At 39.3% G+C, this 24,215-nt stretch overlaps 3 protein-coding genes and 2 non-coding genes across 5 annotated transcripts in view; 1 reads left to right on the top strand and 4 right to left on the bottom strand.

Annotated features, from left to right (window-relative positions):
- The window catches only part of CBG16011, a gene marked incomplete at both ends in the record, with an annotated part of 2,146 nt that extends 514 nt beyond the window's left edge, over positions 1-1,632 (top strand). The window contains 5 exons of the mRNA XM_002643350.1: positions 687-844; positions 888-987; positions 1,035-1,155; positions 1,213-1,324; positions 1,371-1,632. Coding sequence (XP_002643396.1) covers positions 687-844; positions 888-987; positions 1,035-1,155; positions 1,213-1,324; positions 1,371-1,632 — 753 coding nt within the window. The remainder of the gene's footprint in view (positions 1-686; positions 845-887; positions 988-1,034; positions 1,156-1,212; positions 1,325-1,370) is intronic.
- Positions 1,633-1,859: 227 nt separating this feature from the next.
- On the bottom strand, positions 1,860-4,193 carry CBG16012 (the record flags this gene model as incomplete). Its single annotated transcript, XM_002643351.2, has 4 exons — positions 1,860-2,018; positions 2,542-2,781; positions 2,829-3,548; positions 4,008-4,193. 4 exons carry the CDS (start codon positions 4,191-4,193, stop codon positions 1,860-1,862), a joined length of 1,305 nt encoding a protein of 434 aa, XP_002643397.2.
- Positions 4,194-8,101: 3,908 nt separating this feature from the next.
- The window catches only part of CBG16014, a gene marked incomplete at both ends in the record, with an annotated part of 17,467 nt that continues 1,353 nt past the window's right edge, over positions 8,102-24,215 (bottom strand). Inside the window, 29 exon segments of the mRNA XM_045238900.1 lie at positions 8,102-8,301; positions 8,574-8,915; positions 8,963-9,172; positions 9,404-9,592; positions 9,908-10,108; positions 10,330-10,900; positions 11,474-11,922; positions 11,973-12,111; positions 12,125-12,288; positions 12,335-12,883; positions 12,931-13,044; positions 13,319-13,750; positions 13,815-14,510; positions 14,557-14,694; positions 14,819-14,950; positions 15,059-15,662; positions 15,937-16,109; positions 16,179-17,399; positions 17,669-17,797; positions 17,898-18,143; positions 18,252-18,369; positions 19,316-19,389; positions 19,421-19,766; positions 19,777-19,938; positions 19,981-20,079; positions 20,548-20,627; positions 20,672-20,753; positions 22,370-22,420; positions 22,684-22,737. Coding sequence (XP_045095940.1) covers positions 8,102-8,301; positions 8,574-8,915; positions 8,963-9,172; positions 9,404-9,592; positions 9,908-10,108; positions 10,330-10,900; positions 11,474-11,922; positions 11,973-12,111; positions 12,125-12,288; positions 12,335-12,883; positions 12,931-13,044; positions 13,319-13,750; positions 13,815-14,510; positions 14,557-14,694; positions 14,819-14,950; positions 15,059-15,662; positions 15,937-16,109; positions 16,179-17,399; positions 17,669-17,797; positions 17,898-18,143; positions 18,252-18,369; positions 19,316-19,389; positions 19,421-19,766; positions 19,777-19,938; positions 19,981-20,079; positions 20,548-20,627; positions 20,672-20,753; positions 22,370-22,420; positions 22,684-22,737 — 7,965 coding nt within the window.
- Positions 18,231-18,302, bottom strand: CBG28316. The gene has a single exon. It is a non-coding gene (tRNA).
- CBG28231 lies at positions 18,443-18,514 on the bottom strand. Its single transcript has one exon. It is a non-coding gene (tRNA).

The following is a 24,215-nucleotide window of genomic DNA, read 5'->3' as shown; positions in this document are numbered from 1 at the left end:
GTAAAGGTAAGATAGACCTCGTCGAGATCTATCATTTGATATTAAATCTGTCAAAATATCTTGTGCTGGAGCCGAGTTATATGCCGGCCAGCCATCTGCCGGGGCCAGCCCGTTTGCAACTATGATTTGTACCTCCAAATCGATTATTTCGTACCCCTAAATCATTTTTACCCCAATGACTCAAAAATTTATGTACCCTCCAAACTATGTGCTGTTATTGTAGTAACTTTAGAAACCGATTTTCTTCAACAACACCAATATTGTGTCGGAACGAGGAGAAGCTCATGGTTTGGTTCATGAGAATACTATTGCAGCATTCCGTCAGGTAAAATGTTCAGGAAATTCAAATTTAAAAAGTCCTGAGAGTGAATCAACCCTCATTTTCAACCCTCATTCTTAACGTTAGCAAATCATTTGAGCCAATTTCCTTTCCCAAGTTCTTTGAGCCAGTGAAATTTTACTTCTAACTTAGAACCAATTTTTCTCTTTTTCTGTAAAAGATATCAAAAGGTTGTCAACTGATAGTCATTTTTTCATAATATTACAAACATTTTGTCCGTTGACATATTTCTCATATCTCTCTTACGGACCGAGATAATTGAGCTTAAACTTGTGGGCGCCTTCTATAAAATTTTAGGGTGTCCGGATTATATTTTTTATCCTCAAATCTACTTCGACCCTTTAAGGCTAAACAAAATGGAGCAGATACAATCAAAATGGATGTCCGAATGACCAAAGATGGAATGATCATCGTCCTCAGACCGGATAGCATTCTCACTGACAACGCCACCTACGCAATAAGTGAGACTCATTGGATTCAAATAAGCCAGCTTAATGTCTATGGGTGAGAACTAGACCTTAGGGTTCGATCAACTACAGTATTCTAGTGGCAACAATGGAACAATTCTATCATTCGACGAAGCTGTGTCATGGTGTGAGGCCAACAAGATGAACATGATTTGGCACCTTCCTGACTTTTCTGGCGATGTGAGTTATCGAAAAAGAAATCTAGAAATTTTTAGACCAGTTTTCAGCTGCTCACATACCTCCGCAACAAAATCATGCAGGACAGCTTGTATAGCAAGGTTGCCGTGACAACTTATCACTCGTTGGTGGCCCTGAAAATGCGTTTTACGGATACACAGTTGTTGATAGGTACGGAGGCTAGAAGCTTCAAAAGATCAGAAGCTAAAGTATGACTAAATATTTCAGGACTGGTCTGGAAAAGCAATGAGTTTTCAATTCAAAATGGAACTGCTACTGGGACAATGTACACTGCTTGGTTCTTCTCGATGATGGATTCATTCACCTATTGGGGAGTTAGGTATACTGTAGATATGTAGAATAGAGGACAATATATAATATTTCAGATCCCTCCTGGTTCCCAGTTTCCTTGGAGTCGATTTCTTGGTGACCAGTGTCGAGGATGCCGATAGAGCTTTGATCCTAGAGTCCGCTGCATCTGGTATCAAAACCATTATCTATGATATGGCTACAGTTCAAGAACGGAACTATTTTGCACGTCAAATGCAGCTTCCAATGATTGTCGATGATCTTGTCGAGCTACTGGGAACAACCTCTCCGGCGTCCGCTTCAAATAATTCTAGTCGAAAATCAAACAGATTTTCGTAAAAATTGATTTTTGTTTGTTTCTATTTTTTCCAGCGAACAAATAAAAATCTCAGTTGAAATTATTTGTTTATCTAGACAGACAAGAATTGCAGAACTACAGGAACTAGTACAAAGAAGGAGTATCGTTATAGGGGAAACCGTAAGAAACAAAAAGTATTTTGTGAAATAAATACAAAAAGGAAGTCATGGGTTCGAGAAAAAAGAGACTACAGTAATTCTAAATTATCCTACAATCTTGCCGGCATTGTAGTAGCATGAATGGCGTTTAGAGTCCATTGTTCGATGTCATATACGGCTTTTGATGCTTCGTAAAGCTCGCTGTGGAAGTTGAGCATTGCATGGAACCCATTTTCGTAGTTTATAGTGGTTGTGGAGACACCGGCAGTCTGGAAAATGATATTACGTTTTTAGATAATCCCTAACAATTCATTTTCACTATTTGCGAACAAAGAACGTGCATGAATAGAAAAAACACGGCTAGCCAATGCCAATTTTAATGAGGTTATCGAATCAACACAAAGATTTTCAAAAAAAAAAAAAGAGAATTGTACCCAGCGGTCATTGATATGGCTATACAAATTGATCAGAAGTGAATTGCCTATATTTCTTGGTGTCTAGCATGATCGGAGACCACTGTTTTTATCAAAAACGTTTAAACTGTCAAAATGGGTAAAATCTTACAATCCACATTTTTATAATTAACAAGATTTGGATACTTATATAAGTTTTCCAGATAAAACACTTTTCAAGTGGCCCTACTGCTTAGAACTATTTAATTTTTCAGAAAATTGTTAACTGACAAAATTTGTGAAATCTTACGTTTTACATTTTCATAATTCACAAAAATTTGATAGCTATGTAATGTTCTAATTATACTAATTTGAAAAAAGACATTTCTCTTTTGCTCACCTCTAATCTATGTGCATATATCAGTCCTTCATCCCTTAGAACATCGAATTCACAAGTGACAACCATTGTTGGGGGAAGATTAGAAACGTCTTTTCTCATCATAGGCGAAAAATCCGGATTCGTCAAAAAAGGCTCCATTAACTGTTGAGCCTCGTGGCTCGGACGAACCGCCCATCTTTCTGGGATACTGCTATTTTTGTACCTTCTTGTAGCTTCGATGGTTTTTTCGAAGGACATTATCTATCATTTTTTTGATGAAAATTTCAAACAACAAGATTATGTTTTACCTCATCAACTTCCTGTTTCAAATGATCCGCAACATGTCCGTTTGACATCACACTTGGTACCAGGTACGCTTTTTCGTCCATATTGATTCCAGCATAGAACATATAATAATATGCCACTGACTCAGGATCCACCAATGCGTACCCATCAAGTCGCGAATGGAAATAACGGTAGGATGCGGTCTGCATGTCAGCCATTTGAAGAAGTGGGTAGATCAAAACTTGTCCAGCTAGTTTTGGAGACGCATTGCGAGCTGCCCTTCGTTGTGCGATAACTGTAGCCAAGTTCCCGCCTGCTGAATCTCCCATAATCACCATTTTAGAAGTGTCGATCCCGAATTGAGCTGGTCCATATTGTATAAAATGTTCGATAGCAGCTTCACAATCAAGAATACCACCAGGGAAGACTGTTTCAGGAGACAAGCGGTATTCAATTGAAATAAACAAGGTCTTCATCTCATAGGCCATTCGTTTAACCAGCGAATCGTACATATCAACATTTCCAAGTGCAAATCCACCGCCATGAATGAACAGGACAACTCCATCCGTCGAAGTTTGGTTATTCAGTGGGCGGTAGACTTTGACTGGTGTCCCATTCCATGTCTGCCATTTGATTTCTATCTCACCGTGAGTGTTTACAAGGAGGCCGAGAGATTTGGAAAGGAAGTTTAGGGCTCCACGGGTCCATTGAACCATACTGCTGGCTTTTGAGAACATGTGACTCTGGAAATGGGGTTTTGTTTGAAGGTTTTCGATATAGAATGGGTGTTGTTTCTGTTCAAACTTGTTCGTGAAACAATTTGGATGATTTAGATCACTTCTCTGTACAAAATTCCCTATATTTTCATTCGGGAATTTTTGAGAATCTCAAAATTTTGGGATCATTGTGGTCAATATTGTGGGTTCTTGTGCCTTTAAAGGAGTGAAAACATTTGAAACTTGTATTGACTCTAAATTTACGTTTGTATGTAGTTTTACATCATCATGCGAGGTCAAACAAATAAATAAATGGGGCACAAAGCAATTTAGGGGTACAAAATCTCTAATTAGGGGTTAAAAATATATAAAGTAATCCGAATTTCGTACCGCTAAATTGTGGAATTTGTGCGCCTAAGTCACACATTTTTGGGGGCCCGTGTATCCGCGAATTGCTATGTGTCAAAAAATCAATAAATCCCTCACCGGATAGTAATACGTCACTCTCAGTGCTGGCTCCACAATATGCATAACTGCCCGATCCCACGTGCTGACCGTAAATCCATCCGGAAGAGGTTTATACAATGAGTAGCACGTTGTGAGTAAGGCTATAGTCGCTACACAAACTATAATATATCTCATTCGAGTTGATTCTCTTTTTTCTTTGCTCATTTTTTAACTGGTCTGAAAAGATAATAATGGGTAATTGTCAAGTATCTAGCATATTCGGAATTCAAAAGAAAAATTTAGGAAAAGAAGAAAGAAGAAGAAAAAGAGTTATTGGAAACCATTTAGGCTGACGAAGAATTCTCAAGGCCATAATAATTATTACCACCTTTCCTTAGGACCCTCTAAACTGTCTGCGAGAGATCATAAGGAGTAGAGAGACGCAGACACCACAAGATGACCGTAAACTAATAAAGGTGAGATTTGAGGGTCCGATGGGGATGACATATTGATCCCCATCTGTCCGAATAACAGACAGTTTCACGTAGAATACGATGATACACGTTTTTCGCAGAAAAGGACAAGTTCTAGATAATTATGTATTTTCGAAATTAGATATGTTTATCACTGACATCATGAAGTTTCAGAAAAAAAATGTAGTTTTTTTTTCAAAATAACAAGAAAGGAATCTTTAAAAAAAGAACTAAGAATCGAACGAAAGATAACATCTAATGATTCTTGTGCCTTTTAAAACATTTGGAACTTGTAGTGACTCTAAATTTACGTGTATAGTTTCGAATCATACAAATTTTGAAAGGCGAGGTCAAACAAATAAAGAATTCTTTTAAAAAACTAGGAGGATAACACGAAATAGGATTAGTTGAAGTCATTTACGTGGAACGACCGCTGGCATCAGATTATTTTTACGCTCTTTCAGGTTTTTTTCTATTAATTTCTCACTTGAAATAAGAATGATAGGGTTACCATCTACCCGGATGTTCCCTAGAGAAAGTGAAAAACAAAATCTTGATTCCCAAAAAAAAAAAACTAACAGGACGACATTCTTGAATTTTTACGCCTTCTGACTGAAAAATTCTGATAAGAAAAAGGCGAGAAGGAAGGACCAACACATATTACAACAGTACGAATTTTCGAGAAGGAAGGGCGGAGAAAATAGGAAAAATGAAGAATTGCGGCGAACTGAAGCGGTCAACAATAGTTTCTTAGCTGAAAATGTTTCAAGGTTGCTGACCGGTAAAATTAGGGGGAAGTTTCGGAAAAAGAAGTGTAAACTGTTTGAAGGTTAAATGAAATGGGAAAAGAAGCTTTTAGATGAACAAGAAGAAGTCAAATATACAGCAAATGTGAAAACAAAAGAAGTAGAGAAGGAACCAGAAGTTTAGAATAACAGTGTTTGTATATGTTGTCAGATAAAAATCGATATCAGAATGTTCCTTGCATAAAATTCCTTGCATAGTTGAAAATTATCACTCTTTGCAAACGTCCTAATTGAATAAAATTGAATTTTCTAATCAAAATAATTAAAATGTGTCGTCCAAATTAAAAGAAAATAAGGCCCACAATTCTTTGTAAAACTGAAAGCAGGTTCAATGAATTAACGTCATTATTCTGCCACACACCAAAACATGGACAGCTAGCTTCTGCGTTTTGCCAAAAACATCGTAACTACTAGAATTTGAACTGTTTCCTATATATTTCTCATGCTGTTTGGTTTAAATGGTTCTCAAAGGAAAAAAAAGTTGAATGGATGAATTCAATAGAAAAAGAATCATTATGTAAATCAAGTTTGTCGAATTTTCGTTGGTCAGTTTCTAGGTTTCAAAAAAAAACACAAATTGTAAATTCAGATTTCAATGATGGACATTTTAACTAGTTTGCACAAACGACAAATACATTTTTTGATCTATTTTTTGTGATTTTTCGTGGTCATTTGTGTCGGAGTATTAACAGGTAAAATAACATAATTTTTGTCCTTCGTGCAAAGGCATAGTTACAGTACCCAATCATTAACGAATTCTATAAATCTGGACCACGCTATAATACGGAAAATCTAGATTTTGGATCTTGTTGGTCAGTTTCTAGTTTTGAAGGAAACACAGAAGGTCAATGCCATGGGGTTATCGTAAAAACTCTAATAGAACCCCATCTAAAATGTCAACTTTGAGCCCATATATCTCATTTTTTGTGAAAGGTACTAAAAAGTCATCAACTAACAAAATGCTCATTATAATTTGAACTATATTTTATCAGGTTGGCAATTTTTTGATATCTTTGATAGGAACCGAGATAAATTGGCTTGAAGGTAAAAGTAGGGATAAAAAGTCATTCTATTCGAGTGGTTACGGTATTCGTCATACTAAATTTGGTATTTTAACAAATTATATTCACTTACAAGCGACAAAAATTGTTTTATTCAAACATTTTTTTTCAATCCGAAATGATTAAAATATGTAATATGGACCACTCTGCAAAACGCAAATGATAGATTTCTGACCTCTCAGATCAGACTAGACTACAAATGGATTGTGAAAGAGGAGATATCTAAAAAGCATCAGTGTTCATTTCTTTTTTTACACTAAATGACTCATACGACCAGCAAAACTTCCAACCCCTCCCGCTTTCCTTTTTCCTTTCGTTTTTTATCCCATTTCTTCTTGTTTTTCTTTTTTCCCCATCATCCCGCCCACACTTGTCCGTCCGTCAAAAAATGTGAAAAGTAATTCATTTATTAGGTTGGCGGGAAAGTCTTTGTCACTCTGTTTGTTTAATCACTGTTCTCGTATATGGAGGCTGTGTATGATATCGACTCTAGTGAATAACAAGATGATAAGAACCTTCCATATAAACAAGTCCCATCTCCTTCCCTGCTCCTCATCTGTAATTGAAACGATATGTTTGTTCCCACTGCTATTCACATCAGACATGTTTTGATTTACCTCTTCCTATCTCACACCACGATGAAGGATTCGGAAACTTTCTTGAAGAATGTGTACAACACACATGCCCCTCACTACAATACTATTCGCAATTGGTTCCATCGTTTCGAAAAAGATGACTTCTCGCTCGATGAAAAGGATCGCTCTGGGAGACCCCGTGAGTTGGATTTGGACAAGCTGAAGCACGCATTGCAATCGGATCCATTTCAATCTAGCCGTGAACTAGCTGTCACATTCGGAGTTCACCATAGCACAGTCCTTGAAGGTTTGAAGTCTCTTGGAATGAGAAAACTTTTTGGTCGATTCATACCTCATCACCTGACTCAAGCCAACCTTGACCGCCGAGTCGACGATTCGATTACTCTTCTCACTCTCCACGCGGGCGATCGATGGCTGGACCGGCTAATAACCGGAGATGAGAAGTGGGTCTTCTACGATAATCACCACAGGAAATCCCAGTGGGTTGGAGAAGGAGAGAGCCCACAGGATGTCCCCAAACCCGACCTTCATCCGAAAAAAGTTATGCTCTCTGTGTGGTGGGGAGTGGACGGCCCCATCTACTGGGAACTTCTGCCCGAGGGCAAAACAATAACTGGAGACCTCTACACTACTCAACTACGAAACCTCAAGAAAGCAGTCGACCGTTCGGCCCTGAAAGACAAGAAAGTGTACTATCAACATGATAACGCTCGCCCACATGTTTCGAAACAAGTGAAGCAGGAGCTGATGGGATATGGATGGAATGTTCTCCCTCACCCCCCGTATTCTCCTGATCTTGCTCCTTCCGACTATTGGTTATTTGGCGATATGACACGTGCCTTCGAAGGAAGAAGCTTCAATTCCCGTGGAGCGGTCGAAGCGGCACTCAAACAATACTTTGCCTCACGCCCGGCTGGATTCTACCGCAATGGAATCCATAAATTGAGGGAACGTTGGAGACATGTTGTTGATAATGATGGACAATATAATTAATTATTCGGTTATTTTTTCTTTGAGAAATAAACTATTGAAAAAGTGACAAAGACTTTCCCGCCAACCTAATAAATGCATAGTTACAAACAAAATGGTTTTGAAAAAGAAGCAAAAAAGGCACGAGAAATGACAAAAAGCGAGATGTAAACTTTTAGAAACAAAACGATAAATAGATAGCCACATCAACACAGAAACAAAATAAAGCTAGAATGGATACTGTCCAACATTAATGAGGATGAGGAAAAGTGTTTCTTTGGGAGCATGAAGTTCATTCGTGGCATGGTCTGAGTGAGCTCGGACACGAACTTTACGGTGGTCACCGGCTGCCAGAATTCTGTTGGTCCACACTTGTGCGTGTCCAGCCTTCACTTCTCGGATGTTGAATGGTCCAGAACTCATTCTTCCTGAAAAATTGGTGAATTGAAATTTGGCATTTTCATCTCATTTTTCGGCTTCCAATGACACATCACGTCAAAATGAAGTACAGCGATAAAGTTGTCAACTACAAAAATGAAGGCATTGTCTAGTTTAGTAAATTATGCAATTTTCAGACAAACTGGACGATTCTGAACCATTTTTTAGGGCTTTAAAGTTGCCTATCCTCGATTTAAAAGTGTAAATATAATTGATTTTTTTTCATCTATTATGTGAAAATTGATAGTGTAGAGACCCTTACCTCTTCCCATTGGTCCTTCTCTGTCAGAAATGGAGTAGGTGGTGTCATTAAGCACTTTTCCGCTCTTATCGTATGCAGTAAGTGTGGCAATGTGGGAAACTATAAAAATTAGAGAAATATACACTGACTCTTCAAAAACTTTACCTGGTAATCCACTTGGAATAGCCAGCATATGCACTTGAATCGGTGTCAAAGTACAATTCTCGCACAATGGTTCACAATATCGGTCATCCACCAGCGTATAATTGGCCGGGCACGGATCTTCAATACACTCGTATCCTCCAAGCTGATTGAAGCACGCTCTTCCTTCTTCACATCTCACTGACTCACACTCATTGATGTCTGAAACGCAAAATCTTAAATTTATGAATCCATTTCACTGAATTCACCGTAGCATCCATCATCAGCAAGTTCATATCCAGGTGGACAACGGCATTCGTAGCTGCCTTCGGTGTTGATACATTCAAAATCGCATGGAAGATGGAATTGACACTCGTCGAGGTCCTCACAAACGTTGGTGCGTGGATTGATGGCGTAACCCTCTGGACACTTGTTCTCGCCGGAAAGGATCTTCAAGCGGTGGTGGGTTCCATCGCCATCTGAAAAAAAGTCCCTAAAGCTTTTCGCTTTCAGAGTTTTATTATTCTATTTCCAATTAAAATATCCAAATATGATATTTTGTCCAGTACTGTAGGTCAAGAAATATAATAGCCTTTTTCTCCGACAAGTTTCGACTTTTGAAATGAACAAAGAGTGTGGTTCAAGGACTAGAGAACACAATTTTTGTGACTATGCACTTTTCCAGAACAACGGAAACATCCTATACTCACCAACACAATCACCATTCTCATTAATTGTTCCGTAACAGTCTGGGGTGTCCACAACGGCGTGTTGAGAATGCAAATCGGATTGTCTCTCAATCAAGACGTCATGTGTGGTTGGTCCGAATTCTGGATAGTTTGCACTTCCGTCATACATGTCCTCTGTTGGGAATTCAGGAGCCGATTTGATGGTCAACACTGAAAATGATTTTATAGTGATTGTTGGGATATAATGAACTTGACAACTACCGTAACTCGTCTAGTAGAAGCAATCCAACCCGTCAACTTCGAGCTCAATTATTTCGGTTTGTGTGAATGATTTCAAAAATTTGATAACTGATAAATAATTGGTGATAACATGATAAATAATTTATGAGTTTAGAAATTTCTGCTATCTTTTGGAAGAACCAAGATAATTAAGCTCTATGTTAGAAATTTTTCATTAGACGAAATAGACAATTTCCAGATTAAAATAAGAATCAGAAATTTTGAAAAAAAAGTTCTTATAATTACCTCTGGATGGCTGTGTTGTATGAACATCTGGAGCTGTAGTCGTCGTAGTTGTCATCTGGAGTTGTTTTTCCCGTTCCTCATCATCAACCGACGTGTCACGACGCGTTGGAACTCCTACATTTGAAGGCTCAGCAATTTCAACGCCACTTCCTTCGGAACCGGTCAGAGGCGTGATTTCACCGTCTAGAAACGTTGTTACGTCTCATGAAACCATGAGACACCCCACCGACCGGACCCTCGGAGTTTGGTAAAGTTTGTTTTACAAATATATAGGATGCAAGTGAATAACTAACACATGGTGAATGAATTATAATGGACAGAGAGGGTTACGGTCAGTGAGGGTTGTAGAGAATGTAGTGCAGTTGGTTGTGGGTGTTGGTGTAGTATATTGTCAGACAATGGACTGGTTAACTAGAACTTACCGTATACCGTGAGCTTAGTGTCATCGAATGCTTTTCCAATTGAATTGGAAGCAACACACTTGTAAACTCCCTCATCATATTTTTCAACATCTAACAACACCAAACTATTGTTGGGCAGCACGTAGATCGCCTCATCGTCCATCATCTTCTGATCATTCTTGGTCCATACAACATGCGTCGTCAGTGGATCACTGCTAACTTCACAGTCGATTACTGTAGAGTCTCCATTGTTCACTTCCACCCGGTCAACGGTCTTCACAGATGGAACTTCCTCGTAAACAGACTTCAGATGAGGAATTGAGTGACGTCGTCGGTTTCTGACTTTGCAGGTGTACAAGTCAAGATCTCCTTCTTTCAATGAGCTAGTGTCCAGGATAACTAGTGATCCGTTATTCATGAAATGGATACCGGCCAAGTTCTTCGGCATAGGGATTCCATTGTATTCCCAGGTGACTCCACGGCTGTAAGCTTGGTTCTTCTCGTAGCAGGTGATGATTGCCACGTTCTTCTTCACATTCATCGGGATTGGAGTGGGTAGAACGATGTTATCCACATTGACGAAAGCGGATACCTGAAAGTTGAGGAAGCACGAATGTACAGTACAGGTCAATTAGATATACAAAAAAGTACTTTTCAGTTGATTTTCGGTCATTTCACCATTATCAAGAGCCTGAAGCTCAGCTGTTAAGTGTCGGATCCTTTTGAAAAGTTGGGAAGGTGTGAAACAGACCAAAATTGAAAAATATGCATTCACAGAATTTTTCGAAAATCTCTAGTTTTTCATCTAGCCGCCGATTTCTGAAAGACACCATTATTCGTCCCGTTTTAAACCGAAACGGTGAAAAAATAGGCGTTTTTCAGAAATCGGCCAATGGTTAAAATACTGGACATATCTTAAAACCTGTATTAAAAGAGCTCTCTTTTACAGGGATCTTTCAATTCTTCTAGATGGGCCCTTCTAATACAGGTTCTACAGTATTTAAAAATTTTGTAAATGCAAAGTTTTTCTAATTTAGATTTTCGAAGTAATCGGAAACTTGATAGCCGACCTTCAGACTTCTGAAAATAGTAAAAACAACCGAAATCAACTGAAAATACATTTTTTGCAAATCTTATTGACCGATACGGTATATATTTAACTTACAGTACTAGTTCCAACACTATTCTGTGCCAAACAAGAATATTCTCCAGAGTCCGAAGTACTATTCAATTCCAGTTTCAAATGGGAGTAGGCAATTTCCGTCTTATCATTCTCAATAAGTTTCCCATCTTTTGCCCAAGTGATAACTGGGTTTGGTGGGCCTGCTGCAGAGCATCGGAGCTCAATTACTGCTCTAACAGCAGCGGTGGTGTTCTTGGGCTTGACAATAAACTGAGGAGCAGCATGGAGGAGAACAGTTCTTGATGATCTTGGTCCTGGCATACATCTATAAGCAATGGATCCATTGAGAGACGAGTCTTCGACATCTTTCCATGGAAGAAGTTGTGGATTGTCATCTGGAGTGTCTCCTCTGTCAATCATGTACTCGGTCTTCTTTGGTTTTCCCTTCTCGTCGCATTCTACCCAAATTGGAGCTGGTCGGTCGGATGGTTCTATAATAGAAAAATGGTTTTATGAGAAAAGGACCTGCAAAAGGACTCACTGTTCACAATAAGCTTTCTGGTTGCGATCTTTTGTCCGGCGTCTGACTTAGCAATACAGTAGTAGAAACCATCATCATCAGGTAGAACATTTCTAATTGCCAAAGTGGTTCCAAGAATTTGGTATTCTGAAAACAAAAGCTTCCAACACTGCAGCACTAATTAATGACTCACTCTCATTGTTCTGAATGGCAATGTTCGAGTCTCTCATCCAACTAATAACTGGTTCTGGAATTCCAGTCGCGTTACAAGAAAGGAAGACGGTTTGACGAGGATTTGTTGAGACGTTCATTCGTTCTGGAGACACTTCAGGAGAGACTGAAAAGAAATTTGAGTTTGGGGACCATGGAAGAGCTCTACTCACTCATCACAATCAAATCCACATCTTCTTCGGTAGCTCCAACCCAATTCTCAGCTTTACAGGTGTAGACACCAGCTTGAGACGGGGTGATGGAGGAGAAGATGACAGATTTCTTTTTGGTAGTGGCAGTTTCATCAATTCCAGTATTTGAAAGAAGTTGCTCATCCTTGTACCATGAGATTGATGGCTGTGGAACTCCAGATGCCTCACACCACAACGTCACTTGTTCTCCCTTATGAACCACTTGAGTGCTAGGCCTTTCCAGAATCTTCGGAGCCACTCCAACATTCAAACTAGTGACTTGAGTGGCATTTCCAGCTTTGTTGGCTACGGTGCAACTGTATTCTCCTTGATCCGAGAGTCGTGTAGAGGTGATAACCACAAACGTCTTCTTCTCTTGGAATTCGATAGTGTTGGATGGGAGAAGTGGTGCACCATTCTTGGTCCAAGTGATTTCCGATTGGTCGGCTTCAATATCGCACTTGATTCTAGTCTGTTCGCCTTCAGATCCGTTCAAGGAGCGGACACCAGAGCTTCCGATCTTTGGAGCGACTGAAAATAAATTTTGGAGAGATTCGACAATATTTTGGAGTACTCACTAATAGTGTGAACCTTATACTCCAAATGATCAAGTCCTGCATCATTCTTGGCAGTACACTCGAATGTCATCGTTCGCTGCTCGGCCTTCTCAACATGTAACGTTCCATCGGAATCTAAAAAAAATATAAAACTGAAATACCGTATTCTCTATAATAGAAGCCTATTCAAACAGTCAACTTTGAGCTGAATTATCTCGATTTCTGTTGAAGATATCGAAAATTTGTCAACTGATGAATCATTTATCATATATCACCATTACTTCATCAGTTGATAATTTTTCATTTATCACAGAAATTGAGATAATTCAACTGAAATTTGGCAGCTTTGGTGGGCTGCTTTTAAAGGGAGTACGGTAAGCCTAAGCCTAACTCAAAAAAACTTGCTCACCGATTTTGTAGCCCATAGTTCCATTGAAAATATTCTTTCCATTAACAGTCCAACTGATAATCGGTTCTGGATATCCGCGGACTGCACATGGCATTGAGAATCCAGCATTCGAAGACGGTGTAAGTGTCTCTGGTGCAACTGATACAATCTTGGGGAACACCAATACTTCAAGTGTGTATGCTTGTTGAGCAGATCCAGCTTCGTTGGTAGCCGAACAGAGGTAGATTCCAGAATCCAAGCTTCGTGCTTCAATGATGGTCAGTTTTCTGCCTTCAGCCATGTATCTGACTCCTTGAACGCCAGTTTCCACACGATTTCCGTTGCGAAGCCAGGAGACTTGTGGAGCTGGATAGCCCTCGACAAGACATTCAATCACAGCGAGCTCTCCTTCAATGACTTGCTCAGTTCCACCATTGGAAATCACCGGAGCTTCTGGAAGTTCATTTTAATCAAATTCAATTGGGAATTCAGAGTTGTGAGAGATACAAAAACTTACGAACTACATCCACATTGTACATGAGACTATCAGATCCAGCGGAATTCTCTGCATGACACTCATAAACTCCCTTATCGCTGAGTGAAACATTGTTGATTTGAATGAACGATGCATCAGTTCCAATTGTGATTTCCTTACTGGCCTTGAGTTCAGTACCGTTGAGTGTCCATTTGATTTTTGGAGGTGGTTTTCCTTGAGCTAGACAGTGAAGAGTAAGGATTTGAGAAGCTGGAAGTCTTGGCGACATATCAATTCCATCTCTATTGATCTCTGGTGGTACCAATACGTCTACTGAGATGCTACCCTCTGATGTTCCAGCAGCATTCATGGCTTGACACGTGTAATCTCCAACATCGTGCTTCTTGAGATGAGGGATATCCAAACGAGCACCCTTCAAAGAGACTCTTGGTCCATCTGGAGAGTCAAAGATCATCGCTCCACCCTTGAGCCACTTCATTTGTGGTGGTGGGTTGCCGGTAGCATTACAGAAGAGAGTGATGGTCTCACCAACGGCCTTGATTGGGTTTTCAGAGTGAACTGAGACTTTTGGTGGGGTGAAGACATCCAGAAGCATTTCCAATTCCTTAACTCCTGCATCATTCTCAGCTACACAACTCCATTTTCCAGCGTGGGCTGAGTCGGTGAGCAGGATTTGAAGCGTTTGACCTTGCTCCACAATTCTAATGTTTTCATCCGCTGGAAATAGAAATTTTTAAAATTATTCAATCGTTTCAAATCTTACATGTGACCTCTACACCATTCTTCAGCCATTTGATAGTCGGGAATGGGTGTCCAGTGACAGGGCATCGCAAAATCGTTGGCTGATTGACAGCGACTTGTGGTTGAGCCTCATTTCTAGTGGTATCGATGATAGGTGGAGCTAAAAATTTTTGAATCTAGTTAAAAGATTTTGAATTTAAAAAATCACAACGATTTTACAGCATATCACACTAAAAATCCAGAATCACGGCAAAATATTTACACGGTTTATTAACACAACACACCAGAAAATACACTGCACAACATTAGTTTAAAAAAAAAGACAAAGGACAAGCCAGAGTCGCAAAGAAAGAGGAATCCTGGAAATGAGAAACAGATCAAAGTTTGGAGAAATAAATAAAAAGTAGGAGCCATAACTTAAAATACATATCAACAATTTCATAGTCTCTTAGCCCTTCGATGATTTAGGGGGTAATTAAGGAAGCCTTTGCTATTAGGTGGCAAATTTTCTGCACTCTTCTCACGGAGGTATACATGTCTAATTGGGTCGTAAAGGAAGCAACGGGTGACAGGACGAACTCGTTTCATACGGAATCTTCTAGTTGGGTGTTGTACGGTAGCCTTAACCTTCATTACCCCGCTAGCTCCGGTTGGATGACCAAGTTTAGGATTATAGGCCCAGGGAAATTGGAATTCAGTGGTACTAATAGAGGTTGGAGTGGTTGTAGTAGTAGTTGGAATAATTCTAGCAGCACTCTCTTTTTTAATTCTCATCTCCCAATACTCATTCTGGCGACGGATGCTCTCATCACGCTGTCGCTTTAGTCCTTGTTCATACGTCTTTAAGTACTCCTCATACTTTCGCATGTGTTCACGATACGCGGCGTCTGACTGCGGCGACGACGTGGCAGACGTTGGTTTTTTGGTGGTTACAACATGCGGCATATGGCGAGCAATATAGTTATTTTCGAGCTCACGACACTGCACGGTTGCGAGATGCGTACACAGAATTTCCACTTTGAACTCGAGAGTTGCTTCGCCGGCACGATTCAATGCGATACATGTGTACATTCCAGCATTGACCAGAGATGCTTTGTCGATTGTCAGCTTGCGGCCGTCGTCGGAGATCTGGAATTATTTTTGGAAAATAATCAAAGGTTCCTTGAATCCTTCAAAACCTGATTTTCCTTTAAATCAGAATTTCATGATCAATTAAAATTTTATGATCTAACTTGTTGGTTCTACTCGGTTACTTTGGTCTTCAAAGGAACTCAAATTTTGAAAAATCTTTTTTGTTTTTTTAGCGCTATTTCCGAAAGCCTCAAAGGACCAGAAGAAATTCTAAGGATCGAAAAAAATGTAAGGACGAAAACAACGGCTAGATCCAAAAGTTTAATCTTACATGAACATTATCAGTTTCCACTCCATCCAGCGCCACACTATCCTTGGTCCAAGACACGTCCATCACTTGGTCAGCAACATCCTCAGCTGTCTTGATAGGACACGTGAGTGTGATAGTGTCTCCTTCTCGTTTGATTGTTGGCTGAGTTCTATAGAGGTCGAAGGAAGGTGGAGCTGAAAATTTTAATGAAAATTAACATTCCTCAGCTTCCAGCTACACTGCGCATATTGAAAATGACTCACATAGAACATCAAGATTGAAATCGTGTGCAATCCGTCCTCCACGATTCACAGCAGTACAAGTATACCTTCCGGCATCTGTCACTTGAACCTTCTCAATTCCGAACGTCTCATTATTCTGAGCATAGATGATTCTGCTATCAGTGGCGTTGATATCTCTTCCATCCTTGGTCCAGTAGACTTCTGGTTGTGGAATTCCGGTCACTGGACACTCAAGATAGATGTTTCTAGCGACAATAGCAAGTGGATTTCCAATGATATTGGACTTATCGATTCTTGGTGGTACCAGGATTCTAAGAATAACCTCGATGTCAGAAGATCCAGCTTCATTCGACGCTCGGCATGTGTATTTTCCTCCATCTGACAATCTGGCGGAATTGATAGTAATCTGGGATCCGTCCTCGGAAATAGTGTAGTGTGGTTGGATGTACAATGCATTGTCTCCACGATACCAGGCAATGTTTGGAAGTGGACGAGATGTAACTCCACAATCCATAGTTATATCATGATCTTCAATGACTTCATAGATATTCTCTCCTTTTCGATCGAAAGTTGGCTTTCCAATAACATCAACTGCATAATTTGTGCGCAATTGTCCAGCGTCGTTAATAGCTACACAAGTGTAAGCACCAGTGTCCTTTTCCGTAACTGTTTTGATTCTCAACACATCGCCGATCAATTCATAGTGCTTGCCGTCGATTATGATGTCGTCATCTCCCTTCTTCCAGTAAACTGTCGGAGTTGGATTTCCAAGAACCGGACACTTCAAATCAATTTTTTCACCGGCCACTGCCTTTGGAGTCTGGTCGATGGCTTCATCAATGTATGGTTTGGTGAAGACGTTGACCTTGAAGTCTTGCTCATTTGCTCCGAAGGTGTTTTCAGCGACACAAGTGTAGAGTCCAGCATCCACACGTTTCGATTTCAAAATCATCAATGTGTCTCCTCGTGGCGACAGAATCACATTATTCATGTTAAGTGATCGACCTGCCTTGAGCCAGGTGATGGTGGGTTTCGGATGTCCATCAACTTTGCATTCGATTTTGGCATTATGACCTTCGATAATATTGAAAGTGGTCGTTTCTGGGTGGAAAGAAGGCCTGGTGTAAACGTCGAGCAAGAAATCAGCAACTGCACTTCCAGCTTCGTTGGTCGCCAAGCAGGAGTATTTTCCGTCGTCTTCTCTGGTGGCGTTCGAGATGGTAAGGACGCTGTTGTGTTCATCTGAAAGCAATTATTTATTTTTCTCTGTTTCTTTTTTTTCGTTTATTATGGCATTCAGATGGCAAATAATTCGTAGTGTACAAATATTTTGGGTCAATGGGGTGCAAAGCAATTTAGGGATACAAAATTCTCTATTCTGAGGCACAAAATACCTGAAGAAATAAAATTTGGTACCCCTAAATCACTTTGTACCCTTTCGTACCCCAAATTGTTGTGCCGTCCGAATTATATCGCTTAAAATTTGAAATTCTAAGGCCGAAGTCTCTTACCAAGCTCCTTTCCATTCTTCTTCCATGTGATCGTTGGATATGGTGTTCCACTGGCCTTGCAATTAATTTGCACCGGTTTCCCCTCTTTTCCATAAATCACTCTATCTTCGTCCTCGATAGTTGGAGCGACTGAAAACGTTGTTTATATTTATTTAAAATTCTGACACTTTCTGGAAGTTGCGTGCCGCACGAATATGAATATTGAAAAATGTGAAATACGAAAACTCACCCAAAATCTCAACTTCAGTGGTTGTTCTTGCTTCACCAGCCTTGTTGGTTCCGATGCAGGTGTATCTGGAATTTTCATTAATTTTTGAAAAATCTGAAAATTCGTTCAGTCCTACTTTCCACCATCTTGTAGAGTAGCTTCTCTCAGATGAAGGTAAGAGAGTCTGGTAGAATGCTGCAAGAGATCCGAGGTGTATGGTTCTCCATCCTTCAACCAGGACACTTTGGGTTCTGGCTCTCCGAAGACCTGAAATTCGTGTTTTTTTAAATAAATTAACATCTTACCCCACTAATAGTACCTAGTTTTTCAAACGAAAAGCCAAAAAAAAGTTTCTGGAGGTATGGGGAATTGAACCCCAGCCCTCTCCCATGCTAAGGGAGCGCTCTACCACTGAGCTATACCCCCGCACGTCTATGTCTCCTACTGATGGCAAACACATGCCAACTACCCGCATGATATTTCGCAATATTTTCTCTCTCCTTTTTTTTCAATGTTTACTTTTGTGGCGCCAGTGAAAACGAGACAAAAAACAAAAAAAAGTTTTCTGGAGGTATGGGGAATCGAACCCCAGACTTCTCGCATGCAAAGCGAGCGCTCTACCCCTGAGCTATACCCCCGCACAACTAGGAGAGTATGAATCGCGAATAAGAGAGGGAGACAGACGAGGCGTGGTGGAGAAAACGGGAATTGAGAAAAAGAGGAGGAAAGAAAATGTGTGTATGTGTTTATGTGTGTATGAGCGAGCGTGCGTTTTGTGTGGGCAACGAGGTGGTAAATGTATTTGAAAATTAGTTATACTAGGAAATGAGGAAAATTTTTAGTACCCGGTTTATATTGTTTCATGAACTTTCAAAGATAGAACCCTCTAACAGAAGGGCTAGTTCCCCTTTTCTATAAATATTATTCAACTTCATGAAGATATTATACTAGAAAGGACCATATGAAAAGTCACATTTTAGTACTTCTTTTTATCAAAATACTGTTCAAAAAATCCCTATTCTCAGTATTCGAAACTTCGCATGTGAGCTTAAAGCCAGTAGACCTTATCAATAGTAAGAAATTCAGAACTTTCAAAATTTAGAAGAATTCGAAAAAAGTTGGTTTCGCACACCCCTCCTTATTATAGCGTTTTCAGAATTATGATAAACCGTAAAACCTTTTTTAGAAAAGTTTTCTCTTATTGTAGAGTCCCTACAATAGAAGGGCTCTTTAGACGATCCTTAGAACAATACAATGGCCGGCGCCTACTGATACAGGACTTAAGATAACAATATTAAAAATATTTTTTTGCTACAAACTTCCAAGACGTTGGTAAGGAGCTACTTCCGTGTGAATTCGCGTTTTTGATGGTTTTCCGAAATTATCAACATTTAATCTTGGTTCAAAATCCCTAACCCCTCCCAAAAAATTATACTAACCTCACAACGAATTGTTGTTTGTCGTCCTTCCACAACTCTCATCTTATCAGAAGCCATAACAACTCTCGGCGGCTCTGCAACCTCATTAGTGATAGATATTAAGACTCCGTTTTTCACAAACCTGATATCTCCACATAGGTGTCTTGTTCGGCACGACCCAACTGATTATCAGCACGACACGTGTATCTTCCTTCTTGACTTGGCTTGATGTAATCGATGAATAGCTTTTTGTTGTTATCTTCGAACTGAAATTTGAAAAAAAAAATCTTAAAGAGTTAACTTGTAAGGTCCTGCTTACTCTAACATTTGCCATTCCTGGCAGAATTGGTTTTCCATCTAGCAGCCAAGTGATCTCTGGATCTGGTTTTCCTGTTGGCTGACAGTTCAGCTCCATAGTTGTGTTGGAAACAATTTCAGTGGTGCTGAAAGCTTCTCCGGGTATGGTTGGTGGCTCTGAAAGCATTTACGTGAAGTTGAAAAATTTGTAGATGAATATTACTGAGTAGATTGACTGTGAAGACAGAACTATCCTGTCCAGCCTCATTATGAGCGCGACAGGTGTAGCGATCAGCATCGCTCTCTTGGGCTTGAATGATGAAGAGTTTGGTTCCATCTCCGGATATCTAGAAGAACTTAAGCTCGAGGTTATGGTGACGTGGATGTACCTGAGATCGGTTGGGATCAACTTTTCCAATAGCGTCCGTGTACCAATAAATGACCCGCGCTCCATTGGGGTTCTGAAATTTGACTTTCACAGTAGTTCCCTGTTTCCCTCTAAGACTCGAAATTTCCAAAATTTTTGCAAAGTGACTACGACGAAATCCGTTAGTCCTCCTCTTGGAGAGCTCTCAAAGTGCACTTAAATATTTCATGCGGTGGGGGACCCTTCGCTAAAGCGGCTCCCGCCATTTCGGACGGGGTTTGGGGAGCTATTTCTTCAAACATTCCCTTTTTGTCTCGAAAAAAAAGCGAAGAAAAAAGGAGAATAGGGAAAAACGACGGTGCCCCATCTTTATTCTAGATCCTATTGTTTAACCCCTTTCCATTCTATTCTCTTTCTCGTCTTTCTTCATTTTCGTATATTGGTCCTCTTTTTTTCATATATAGTGCCCGGGTCCCGGCTCTTTTTGAAACCAAAGAAACGGGCAATGAAAAATTCAAATGGGAAAGACCGTTTGAAAACAACTCATGGTTTCAAACAATGGTCCGTTTTTTTATAAGAGAGCACAAACCTCAATTGGACATTCAAGAGTCAAAGTACCGCCTTCCTCAACATCGAATGTCTGATTGGCTTGTTTCATTTTTGGTGGTACTGAGAATTGAAATCTATTGAGATTCTATAAAAGTTTGCCAAACCTTGAACTTCCACAATCATGTCCTTCTCAGAACGTCCAGCCTTGTTTTCAGCAATACACGTGTATCTTCCAGCAGCCTCGCTCTAGAATTTTTGAAAATTAAATTTTATTTTGGCTATTGTGCCACCCGTTGGGCTTGATATCGGCTATTGGGTTATTGTGAATTTAGATTAGAATTGTTTGAAATTCAAGTATTCGAAATTAGGTACTGTAGTACTACCTGCTAGACTTATCTAATAGAAGTTTACCGAAACCGTCAACATTGAACTTATTTATCTCGATTCATGTTGAAGATAGCAAAATTGGTTAGCTCATAAAATAATGGTAACATCATGATAAATAATTACCCAGCTGACAGATTTTCGATGTTTTTTGTAGGGATCGAGATAATTGAGCTCAAAGTTGACAGCTTGGTTGAGCTTTAAATAGAAAAATACTGTAGATACTTAAAAAACTAATACACCTTGAAAAATGAAGAAATCTGATGTGAGATTTATCGTGAAGTGCAGTGAATTCATCAAAGTCGCACTAACAGTTTCAAGAATAGTCAGCTTTTCACTAATTGGCTAAATAATGCAATTTTTTTACTAAATAAATTTTTGAGGTTTCTTATCTCTATAATAAAAAAATCTCGTTTTCTAGACTTTTGAAATTCTGGGTTCTTCGGATTTTTTTTCTAATCATTACCATACTTTACTTTTAAAAAGCCTATCCAAACAGTCAACTTTGAGCTCAATTATCTCAATTCCTGTGAAAGATAGCAACAATTTGTCAACTGATAAATTATTGATCATGTTATCACCAATATTTTATTAATTGACAAGATTCTGATAACTCTCACGGGAATTGAGATTATTGAGGTCAAAGTTGACGGGTAGCTTAGACGAAAAACGGTTTTGCAAATTCGCTAGTTGAATTTTATTTTCGATTATCTGCTCCTAATGTTTTTCAAATTATTGGGAAACCGGGCCCNNCCCNNNCTCTNATTCTACCAACTCTATAAGCTATGAAAAATCAATGGAACAGTTGCTCAAACAGATTAAAAAGGAGAGCAAATTTCAACATTTTGAAAAAGTATGTCGCATTCTTCTTATTCTTGTTGGGGGTTGCCCCTTNCAAGATTATCTAAGATTATCCGCATTGGAAAGCCACGCGGTATATACACTTAGCTCTTGTTTTTTTTTTGCATATTTTACACGTTTTTCATCAGAGATGTAATCGAAAAAGGGCAGCAGATCCTTTTTGAGGCGAAGGCAAAAATGAAAACGGAATAAAAGAAATAGGAATAATGAAAATTTATAGAAAACGAGCTATATAGAAAACGCGAAAAAACATATAATTCGCAATATACATTCAAAAGGTATTGTTATTGGGTTTCGTGTTTCGTTTATCTTGTAGCTCGTTTTTTGTCTTCTTGAACATTGAACACTTTGAACTTCGAAAATGGAGAATGAAATGAAAAATTTCATACATGAGTCCCGGGTTGGAGGTTTTCAACGAAATTGGGGGGGGGGGCAGCACTGGGTAAGGCGTGAGAGAGGACAAAAGGAGGGAGAAAGAGATTGATGAATCATAAAAGTTAAAACGCGCGCCGTCACCTCTCGTGCAAAATTTGATGCCTTATTGTGCAGTTGAACTCAAAATAATAAAAATAGAGCTAGCTGAATTTTTCGGAAAGTTTTACAGTGCTGGTCAATACGAAAAACGTTTTTTTTTCAGTTGATATATTGACATTTTCAGGAGTCAGGAGCTCGGCTGTCAAGTTTTCAATCACTTTGAAAGATTTGGAGAATGTAAGAACAGACCTAGGTTGAAAAATTTGCATTCACACCATATTTTGAAGATTTCTAGTTTTTCAGCTATTTGCCGATTTCTGAAGACATTTGTTTTTTTCACGTTTTCAGTAAAAAACTGGTCAAAAAGGGGATAGTTTCAACAATCGCAAAATGCCTGAAAAACTAGGAATTCTCAAAAATTCTGTGAATGCAAATTATTAATTTAGGTCTGTTTTACACCCTCTAAAATTTTCAAAATGATCGGAAACTTGACAGCCGCAGCTCCAGATTTCTGAAAATGATGGAAATGGTTAAATAATAACAGAAAAACACATTTTTGTATTTCTTACGGACCGGTATTGTAACTGGGATCCATGAGAATGTCAGCTCTAGAAAAACCGATTTTATGAATTTTGAAAAAAACTATCACAACAAGATATCATTCAATACTTAATTCATAGTTTTCATCTTAATTTCCAAGTAGAAAATTGTATTTTTTTTTTCAGAAAAAAAGAGCAAGAATTTGTTCAGTAACAACGACGCATATACTAGTTTACTGAAAAAGTGTATGGTCATATTTGCAGCCTAGACATTTCACATTTTTGGGCTAACTCTCGTTTTCCGCCCGTCTTTTGTCCACCCCTAGTTATTCAATTTCTCCAAATCCCGTTCCAAATCGCACCTCGTCTAAAAGCTGATGTCCCAAACAGACCGGCTCGGCTTGTTGTTGGTGTCAAAATAGTAGGAATTCCATTTTTAAATTCAATTATTTGTAGAGAAGAAACTTCTTCTTCTTCGCGCTCGCGCGTTTGATGCCGCGTTGAAAAGAACGAAAAGTTTTTTGTGTTGTTATCCGGAAAAGGGGAAATATAACTATAACTGGGCGGTTGATGAGAATCTAAGGTGACAGGAGCAATTGAAGAAAAAAGCCTTCGGGCATTTTGATGAAGTCAGAAATGAGAAAAAATACCGAGACAAAAGGATATCCTTGGGAGTTGAGGAGGAATTGAGAAGGTAAAACGAACACACAATATTAGATATGTATGTTTAAATGTGTTACATTCTGGGCAAATTGTAAAGTGACAAGCCTTCATCTTATCGCCGAGACCAAGCTCCGACATCTCTCAGAATGATAGTGTATGTGTGTGGAGAGGATGGCAGATGAGAGAAAAACATGAGAATCTTTCTGGCCGCAAAACGAACACAGACACGCAATGTTTCAATGAGAAAAAAACACACATAGACACACGCATAGGTGGTCCCCCAACATCAATTTTCTGTTATTTGTAGGATGGCAAACGACTCAACGAGACCGATGATGTGAAAATCAGTGACAACATGCTAGTCATCGAATCACCTGGGGTAAGGATTTGAGGGACAACTTGAAATGTAGTTTGACATGAGGGACGGGATCAAAGAATCCCCACAAAGTGCAGAAAATAGAGAGAAAATTCTTGATTTCTTGAAATTTGGAAATGATACATTTCAAATTTGAAAAATTACAAATTCAGAAAAAATCATACTTGTAAAATTTCGGGCCAGGGCCCGGCCTGGAAGGCTAGGTATTAAAAATCCAGGATTTTGGAGCCAAATTTTGAGCTCTCAATATACTTTTCTGCATTTTCCTGTTTTTTTTTTGTATTGTTTGTCTGTTTGATCGAAAAAATCACACGAGGGTCCCCCCTTATGCGTTTTTTGAAATTTTCAAACTTGTAAAATGACGGGCTTGCTGGGCCGGGCCGGGCAGGCCCTCCAAAATTTTGAAAAAAG

The sequence above is a fragment of the Caenorhabditis briggsae genome (genome assembly GCF_000004555.2).
Source record: "Caenorhabditis briggsae complete genome, chrX, whole genome shotgun sequence".
Taxonomy (NCBI): domain Eukaryota; kingdom Metazoa; phylum Nematoda; class Chromadorea; order Rhabditida; family Rhabditidae; genus Caenorhabditis; species Caenorhabditis briggsae.
Note: the sequence above shows the minus strand (reverse complement) of the source record. Positions and strands in the feature narration are given on the sequence as shown.